The sequence below is a fragment of the Monodelphis domestica genome, chromosome 5, assembly GCF_027887165.1.
Source record: "Monodelphis domestica isolate mMonDom1 chromosome 5, mMonDom1.pri, whole genome shotgun sequence".
Taxonomy (NCBI): domain Eukaryota; kingdom Metazoa; phylum Chordata; class Mammalia; order Didelphimorphia; family Didelphidae; genus Monodelphis; species Monodelphis domestica.
This window is the reverse complement of record NC_077231.1, coordinates 309,236,216-309,245,459: the sequence shown is the minus strand read 5'-3', so window position 1 is coordinate 309,245,459 and position 9,244 is coordinate 309,236,216. Positions and strand designations below refer to the sequence as shown.

The 9,244-nt window shown below is 58.4% G+C and overlaps 1 protein-coding gene across 2 annotated transcripts in view; it reads right to left on the bottom strand.

The window, feature by feature from the left end:
• JAZF1 (JAZF zinc finger 1) overlaps positions 1 to 8,300 on the bottom strand; it is a 210,948-nt gene extending 202,648 nt beyond the window's left edge. The window contains exon 1 of one of the 2 annotated variants that reach the window (XR_008912514.1): positions 7,629 to 8,090. Coding sequence is in view for 1 of the 2 variants with exons in the window: in XM_056800431.1 (XP_056656409.1) it covers positions 7,629 to 7,743 (115 nt within the window). In the remaining variant the exon portion in view is untranslated. Of the gene's footprint in view, positions 1 to 7,628 lie in introns of both variants that reach the window. The other variant, XM_056800431.1, reaches the window with a different exon arrangement.
• Positions 8,301 to 9,244: the final 944 nt, after the last annotated feature.

The window sequence follows — 9,244 nt, the reverse complement described above, 5'->3', positions numbered from 1 at the left end:
GCTCCTTCTCCATCCTGGGCACGCAGGAGCAGCTTCCTCCGGACTCTGTTCTCCCTCCCCCTCCCCCCTCTGGGGGGCCTCCGAGCCCCTCTGGCTGGATCCTGAGGCGTCTGCAGGGCGCACATCAGGGGTCACTCGGGGGAGGAAAGGCCTGAGGCCTCGTGACAGGCCCCTCCTCTGCGCCACTCACCCACCCATCAATGGGCACTCAGAGGGGCCCCATGGCGTGACCCTGGACAAGTCACGTGCTGCCTCCCTCCTTCAGGTGGCTGGTGGGCCCCCAGGAGACACCATGGAGCAGCCCCTCCATCCAGGCATGGCCCTCCCAGCAGAGCCCTTGCTGGGCCTTGAAGGCCTCAGACACTGGGTCGGCCTGAGACAGAAGCCAGGGAAAGTGCTGCAGGATGGGGGAGAGGGTGAGGGGCCGGGATGTGCCCTAGGTGAGCAGAACTGGGAGCCGAGAGCCTGAGGAAGGGGTCCCAGCCATGCCAACCTGGAGCTCCAAGGACCAGGGAGGGAGAAGGCCGCTGAGGTGCAGCACGAGAGCCAGGAGGCATTTGGCTTTCCTTTCTTTTCTTTCTTTTTTCTGGGTTGGGGAGGCGAGTTGGCCTGGATGAGGAAGAAGGGATTAGTGTGGGAGAGTCAGGAAAGGAAGGAAGGAGAAGAGAGGGAGGGAGCGAGGCAGGGAGGGAAAGAAGGAAGGAGGGAAGGAAGGAAAGAAGGAAGGAAGGAAGGAAGGTAAGGAGAAAGGAAGGAGGGAAAGAAGGAAGGAAGGGAGAAAGGAAGGAAGGTAGGGAGAAAGGAAGGAGGGAGAGAGGAAAAGAAGGAAGGAGGGAAGGAAGGAAGGAAGGAAGGTAGGAAGGAAGGAAGGAAGGAAGGAAGGAAGGAGGGAAAGAAGAAAGGAGGGAAGGAAGGAAAGAAGGAAGGAAGGTAGGAGGGAAAGAACGAAGGAAGGAAGGTAGGGAGAAAGGAAGGAGGGAGAGAGGAAAAGAAGGAAGGAAGGAGGGAAGGAAGGAAGGAAGGAAGGAAGGAAGGAGGGAGGGAAAGAAGGAAGGAAATAGGGAGAGAGCAAAAAAGGAAGGTCACCAAATTATTTCTAATGCATAAAGGCCAGGAAGAATCACAGAAAAACAAGGCAGCTTTGAGTGTGAATTTATTACACTGAAAAAGAAACACGCACGTCTGGAGAAGCCACAGGGGCTGTGGACACTAGAGCTCTGCAGGCCGTGGACGGTCCTCGGTCCCGGCTGTACACACACACACACACAGGGACCCCGCTCTAGTCCGGGCACCTCTTTCTTTAGGGCAGAGGCCTTGGGGGGTGGGAGGGGGCTCCCAGCTGCCACTAAACTGAACAGCTCACAGTCTGTGGCCCACTTCTCTGTCTCACTCTCTTCAGTAAGGGGGTGCTATTTACTCCCATTTTTCAGATGAGCAAAGGGAGGCACGCTGCATGGTGACTCCTGGTTCCAGGCCTCTGTTTCCCCATCTGTAGAGAGGCGTTAGGGCTGGGAATCTCCGAGTTCCTGTCTGGCTCCATGTCTGAGGCCCTGGGAGAGCCCCAGGGAGTTCAGACTGAAGGAAGAGGGAAGTCAGGCTCTGGGGGACCCCTGAGCACAGCATTAACAATACCCAGAGCAGCTTTTTGGGGGGACAGTGCGAAGCCTCTGATTATAGGATGGTGGAAGGACCCCCCCAGAGGGAGGTGCAAGGCCACGGTGGGGTGGCTGTGCTGTGGGACCCCCATTTGTACCAGCAGGATCCTCGGCCCTAGGAGGGAGGGTAAGCCGAGGCTGGGCTTTTTGCTCACCCGCTGTAGGAGGAAACAAAACGGAACCAAAATTTTGGTCTCCAGGCCCAGCAGGAGGGACAGACAGACAGTCCGGTGCCCCCACGTCTGGGTTTGGGCCTGGGAGAGCTCAGAAGAGCTCGGGGCTAAGGTTTACACAGTGAATCCCCCATATTGGGACCCAATGGGGGGTCCAGGGCCTTCCTAACAGCCTCCTCAGGCCTGTACGAGAGGGATACTCCCATTTTCAGGATCAGAAGACTGAGGTCAGAGAGAGAAAAGGGTTTCCCATGGTCACAGGACTAGTGGTTTGACATTTCCTCCTCCAGCTCATTTGTGTCTGAGGCCGGACTTGAACTCGGGTCTTCCTGCCTCTCACTTGGGAAGATGGAGGGATTCAGCCCTGACCTGGTCCTTCTGAGAAGGGAAGAACAAGGGGCAGCACAGAGCAGAGGGGAATGCTGCTGGGAGACCCGGCTCTGCCCACTGCTCCATCCGGCCTCGGGGCAGCAGCCTCCAAGGCAGCCTCTCTTGGGTTTCCTTTTCACCCCCACACCTTCCAGGTCAGAATCAAGATCGGCCTCAGGGCGGAAGAGCCCCAAAGGCTAGCCAACTGGGGTCAGTGACTGGTCCAGGGTCACTCCACCAGGAAGGGTCAGAGGCCGGACTTGAACCCAGCTCTCCAGGTCACCCAGGGCCCGATTTGTTTCATATGGTAGCGAGCTCCCCGCGGATGAAAAAGCACCTTCTAATCATCTTCGGAACGTAGAGGCCGCCCGGAGGGAAGCCGGCGCAGGGCAGGGGCTGGCGGAGCCCTCCCTGAGCCAAGGGCAGCCTCGCCAGTGCCAGGGGCTTCCCCAAGGCAGAGGGCGGGGCGGCATCCCACTCAGGCACCACAGCTGGGCAGCCTCGGGGCAGGCCCCAACTTCCGGGGGAGGCGCCATTGGGCCTCTCCACGCTCCGGCCGGAGGGGGCGCCTTTTGTGAGAGGGATTAAACCCTGGGCTCCCGTGCGGAGGGAGGGTGGATTTCCAAAGACCTCCGGGAGAGACTCAGGCCTCCGGGAGGCCAAGCCGCCTCTGGCCCGCGCAGAAATCGGACCCAGAGCTAGTCTGGGCTGCGGGCTGGGGAAGGGGCTTGTCCCCCGCTGCTCCACGCGGCACCCCCAAGCCTGGCCCAGACTCCCAGAGAAGGAAGCCAAGCGCCGGCCGCTCAGCCGGCCCCAGCCTCAGTTTCCCCACTTGTTAAATAAGGAAGTTAAGCCCACGAAGCGGCCAGTCAGCCTCGGTTCTCACTTCGGCAAGGCCTTGCAGCTCTCCCATCTCTCGAGGAAGCTTCGGTCTTCGCAACACCAAAGACTGCTTCTGTCCGGATTCTCCCACTTAAAGGCTGGCTGGTGGTCTGCGCGTGCCCCGAGGCTGCCGGCTCTTGGCTTCTTTCTAGGGGATGGTGGGGCGGCTCCTCCCTCCCTACTCTGTCCCAAGATGGCAGGAGGCGGGATGCCCTGGCCAAGCCCTGGCAAGGCGGCAGGGATGGAGGGGTCGGAGATCCATCTCCGCTTCTGCTGCCAGGGGAATTTGGCAAGGGGGGGTGGGAAAGGCAGCCAAGCCTGGAACGGGCCAGCCCTGGGCAGCAAAGGGGTACAGAGCAGTCAGGAAGAGCGAGGCTCACAGCAGACTTCAGATAGCGTCTAGACCCTGGTCAGGTCCGTAGCCCACTGTGCCTCAGTTTCCTCATCTGTAAAACAAGGATCAGAGCGCCACCTCCCAGCTGGGTAGCAAAGGTAGGAGGAAATAACAGTACTTGGCAGGCCTTGGAAGCAGTCAAAGTAGGCTGGCTACTGAGGAGGGCGCAGAAGGTCCTTATTGGCCCCCCCATTTTACACATAAAGCAGCCGAGGCTGAAGTCTTACACATTGTCTGAATTGTGGCAGGATTTTCAGCTGGCTCCATGATCTAACCCAACTGTCCTGAGCCCAAAGGCATTACAAAGAATCCTTCTCTTCTTGGCATCCCGTCCCTTCTTCTCCCCTCTCCTCTCGCTGACATCTCTGGAGGGAGGGATGAACCCCATGGAATGGTCATTGCTTAGCCCTCCTCCTGCCCAGGTCCCTGCAGCCTCTGACACTTCTGGGGCAGGAGGAAGGTGAATCTTCACCTCTTCCTGCTTCTCGGGGCCCTCTTACCGCTGAGGGCATCCCCCCTCCCCCGAGTGACACGGAGCCAGGCTCTCTTCCCCCCCCTCACCCCCAATATTGGATCTGTGGCCAAACCCTGGCAGGCCCCTACGCCTACACCCGCCTCCTGGGTGACGGGACTCCTTCAGGACTCGACCTCCACTCTAGTCAAGAAGCCTTTCCTCCCTCTGAAATGCCCTTCCATGGACCACAGAACACACACACATCTTACATGTTTGTAGCTATTTGCACACTCAGAGGAATCCTGGACCATATTTTGCCAGTCTGCACCCCTGGAACACGCCAATAAACATTCACTGACCAGTCACTGTTGGGAAGGGATCTAATCATTCTGGGAATGATGAGGAAAAGTTCCCAAGAAGAGTAATTCGAGCACACGCTTTTTACTTTCTTTTTCTTTTCTATTTTTTGGTGTGTTTTCTTTTTCAACTTGGCAGATCCAGAAATATGCTCTGCATGACTTCACATGTATAATCGATTATTGTATTGTTTGCCTTCTCCAGCAGTAGAGGAGGGAAGGGATGGAAAGAATTTAGAACTAAAAGAAAATTTTAAATGAATAAAACATTTTTACATGTAATTGGGAAATATTGAACAAATAAATAAAAATCTATTTTAAAGAAAAGATAGTAACTCCAATATCCATGCCCTTTGACCCAGAGATCACACCATTCTGGTAACATTTCAAACCTCAGAAAGTCAAAGACAGAAAAACCGGAGAGTCTGTCTACAGGCCGACATAGGAACAGAGCCAGAAATTGAGTAGATGTTCTCTGACTTGGAGAACGACTACACAAAGTGTGATTGGGGAAAGTAACAATATTTTTGCACCATAAAAAGCAGCCAATGAGATGAAGTCAGAGAGTCACAGGAAGACCTGAAATAAGCAAACCCTGCAGGCCGGAGCACGAGAGAGAAACTGATTGCTTGTTGGATATTTTCCTGTCCAGTTTGGAAACTGACAAGAAAGGAAATCTACCTCTCTCCTTGGATGGGAAAGATGGCAGCCTGTGGGTGGGGAGCGGTTTATCCGGAATCCTTGCCCGGGCTGATTGGGATGATCCCTGTGGAGACGCACATTCAGAAATGACAAGGACATAAGAACAAGGCTCCAGGCCCAGAGATGGGAGATTCTGGGTTCAAATGTTGGCCCCAGATGCTTCCTAGCTGCCTGACCCTGGGCACGTGCCACCATCCCAACAGCTTGGCCCTTACTGCTCCTTCTACCTCGGAATGGATGCTTTGTAGCAATTCTGAGATGGAGGGGAAGGACATTTTAAAAAGTGTGTGTCACTGGGATACAGCACTGATTCCAGGACAGAAGAGAAGGGCTTAAAACCCCAAGTTTCAACCCCAAAGGGGACTTTCAAAAGGCCTTTGTCCCCTGAGGCAAGTGGCTGTGACTTCTGCCACAGATTCATCCTGTTCTCATCACTGCCGCCTTACTGGGGGTGGGCAGTGGGGGATGGATAATGGGAAGAACCTGCTCCGGGATGCAGCTAACATTTCTGGCAAAGCTTTCAGTGTGTTTAAAGATTAATGCCCTTGGAGGGGGGCAGACCTGGATTTCTGAGGGTGAGGAACACCTACTACTCATGCAGATGAGCAATTCGGGCCATAACCTTGACTGCAGGGTCTGACCTTTCCTTCGCTGCTGGAGGGGGCCTTTCAGGCCCTCCCCTCCCAGCCTTCCATTTTCTAGGGGACCACACTGAGATCTCAAGAGATGACATGATCTTCCCCAGGCACTGAGCCTCCCAAGCAAGGTTTCTGGCAGGACTAGAGGCTGATTTCTAAACGAGGGTTTGATAGTCTTAGTTTTTATTCCTTCTGGACAAGCAGAATGAAGAGGAGTAGATTAAGATACCCTGAGAATCTTTAGCTGAAAAGATCTGCCAGGGCCCCCCCAAACTCTGGGGCCTGGGGCAAGGCCTTCATCCAGGACCTGCTAGAATTCTAAGGCTGGGAGGCCATTTGGAGGCTGCCTCTGCCCGAGGTCACTCCTCCAGCCCAGGGGAGGATGTTCTCTGTCAGAGTAGGGGGAGGGCAGGCCCCTGGCCCGGGTCACAGCCCCAAGCCTCAGAGGACAGCCAGGGGCTAGTCAAGCTCCACTTCTCCACCTGGGCTCCAGGAAATGGTTTCCTAAATGCTTTTGCTATTTTTCAATATAATCCCTTTCCTTTGGAATTCTATGTATTTGGTGTATCTAGAGAGCCTGCCGGGGGTCCAGGACCCAGGAGGGCTGGGAGGAGCCACCGGCACCCCTTGAACTCAGCTCTGCAGGACTCTAAGGCCAGCCCTGGATGCACACTGCCAGGGGTCCCAAAGACCGTCCAGCCTCCCCCGAGGCTAAGCCCTGACTCTCAGGGACTCCTGGAGGAGTAAACTTGAAGGCAGGACAGCCCCTCCAGGACTCCGTGGAACATTTGAACTCGCATCTTCCCCATTCTGCCTAGAGCCCCACCCCCAGCACTGCGGCGGGCTGCCCACCCTCAGTTCCCCGATTTCCTCCTTCACATCCCTGAAACAAAAAAATCAATCATCGGGGCCTTATTAAGTGCCTCCCACGTGCCAGGCCCCGAGATACAAAGCCCCAAGCGGTGGGCGGCAGCGGCTGCCACCTGCCCGGGTTCACCTCCGGCAGAAGCACAAGGAGCCCCGCTTTGCCCCCGGGTTCTTACGCCGGCACCTGCAGGCCCCGCGCTGCCGACCCCGCCGGGCCCAATGGCTGACCCTTGGGAGTGCCCTGTCTGTCCCACGTGCACGTGAGCACACACACACACCTGTACAAGCTCCCAATGGCACACCTGCCGCAGGTGACGGCCGCTCCACAGGGGAGGGGGGCCACTTAGCGGACCTGGGTTGGGCGGCGGCGGCGGGCGGGAACGGAGCCCTGACTTTGGCGGCGGGATTTTGGCGGCGGGATGGGGGGAGGGGGTTGGCAGTGACTTTGGCAGCGGCGGGTGGGGGAGGGGAGGAGGACTCCCCTCTCTCTGCTGAGTTAAAGGGCAGCTCGCCGACTGGAGGTCCCGGGCCAGCCCCGCGCCCCTCTCCACGCAGGCAACCGGCCTAGGCCGCGCCCCCGGCACAGTCCCCTGGGAAGCAGGGGCGGCTGCGGCTGCGGCCCGCGGCGGGTGCGTGCACGCGTGCATGCCAGCTCTCCAGCAAACAGGCGTGCATGCACGCGTGCTGGCGCTGGGGGCCGGGGCACGCGGGGCGCCGGCCCGCCCGCCCCGTCCTTCCTCCTTCCTCCTCCTCTTCCTCCCCCTCTCTTCTCTACCCCACCAGCCACACCTAGCAACGGGAGCTGACAGGACGCAGCGGCGGCCCCCGGGGTGGGGGTGGGGGTGGGGGGAGGAGGAGGAGGAAGCGGAATGGCCGCCGCCCCCGCCCCGCCCTCCCCGCGGCAGCGGCGGCGGTGGCGGCAGCAGCCGCAGCAGCAGCAGCAGCAGCGGCCGAGCCTGACAGCTCGGGCCGGGCCCGGGTGGGGCGGGCGGAAGCGGCCCCGGCCCCGCAGAGCCCCGAGGCTTCCCCGCCCAGAGCCTGCTCCCCTCGCCCCTCCCTCGCCCGGGTCCGCGTCTCCCCTCCGCCCCACCCCCCGCAGCGGGCGCCCCCTCCCCCCAGCCCGGGGCGGCCCCGGTACCGATGTGGTTGTCCTCGATGTGCTCGATGAGGTCGGCCAGGCTCGGGAAGTGCAGCCCGCAGCCCCCGAAGCGGCATGTATTGGAGAAGAAGGAGGCGGCCGCGATGCCGGTCATGGTGTCACATCGAGAGCCCCCGCGGCGTCAGCTCTGTCGCCAGGGCCGGCGAGAGCGGGCGGGCGGCCGGGCGGGCGGCGAGCAGAGAGAGAGAGAGAGGGAGCAGGGAGGAGGGAGGGAGGGAGGGAGGGGAGAAGGGAGGGAGGGGGCAGAGGGAAGAGGGAGGGGAGGGGACGGGAGGGAGGGGGCAGAGGGAGGAGGGACGGACCCACGGGAGGGAGGGGGCACCCGAGCAGCCCCGGGGATGGAGCGCAGCCCGTGAGGACGACCAGGCGGCGGTGGAAGCAGCAGTGGCGGCGGCGGCGGCGGTGGTGGTGGTGGCAGCGGCAACAGCGTCGGGAGGGAGCGGCCAGGGGAGGGCCTGGGCTGGGGCTGGGGGTGGGGGTGGGGGGCGCCGAACGAGGAGGCAGCGCAGCTGGGAGGAGGGAGGGAGGGACCAGCGCCTGCTGCTCTGCCCGGTCTCTGGTCCTGTTCCTCCTCACCTGGGGAGCCCCTGCTGCCAGGACCCTGCACAGAGGCTGCAGCGAGCACTTGCCCCTCCGCCAGCCCGGAGCTCCTAGAGGGGGATGGGAGGGGATAGTGGTACACTTGTGTGTATACATTTAATCTTCAGGCTTCCACACAGAGGGCCCTGGACACTTCCTTGTCACCTGTTGGCACTCACTGAAGTGCACAGGGGACCCAGCAAAGGTAATTGTGTTCACCAGACTCTGTAAGGCTTAAAAAATGGCAGAATTCACCTGGGACTCCTCCCAACTAATTGATTTTAATGAAGTTTTTTTTTTGCCCTTAGGCTAAAAAAATCTTATCTTTATTTAAATGTTCAAAAAAAGGAAAGTGAACTCACAGATTGTCAAGTGAGTTTTTCCAGTCCTTTGCTAAAGTAACTGTCTCTGTCTCTATCTCCCTCTCTGTCTGTCACTGTCTGTCTCTGTCTCTGGCTGTCTCTCTGTCTATTTCTGTCTCTCCATCTCTGTCTCTCTGTCTCTGTCTGTCTGTCTCTATCTCCATCTCTGTCTGTCTCTATCTCCCTCTCTGTCTCTATCTCCCTTTCTGTCTCTGTTTCTGTCTCTCTGTCTGTCTGTCTCTGTTTCTCTCTGTCTCTATCTCCATCTCTGTCTTTCTGTCTCTATCTCTGTCTGTCTCTGTCTATCTATTTCTGTCTCTCTCCATCTCTGTCTCTCTGTTTCTGTCTCTCTGTCTCTGTCCCTGTCTGTCTGTCTGCCTCTGTTTCTCTCTGTCTGTATCTCCCTCTCTGTCTGTCTCTCTGTCTCTCCCCCAGCACACACACACACACACACCTCTTACCTTCCTCTTGGAGTCAATGCTGTGTGTTGGTTCCAAGGCAGAAGAGCAGTGAGGTGACTTTCCCAGGGTTACTCAGCTGGGAAGTACAAGGCCACAAGGGGGGCCCTTCTGCAGATCGGGGTGCCGCATTCTGTCCTGCCATCTGGATGGGCTTAGAATGGTCTGTGAACTTGGCCGCCGGGTGGGCTGGGGA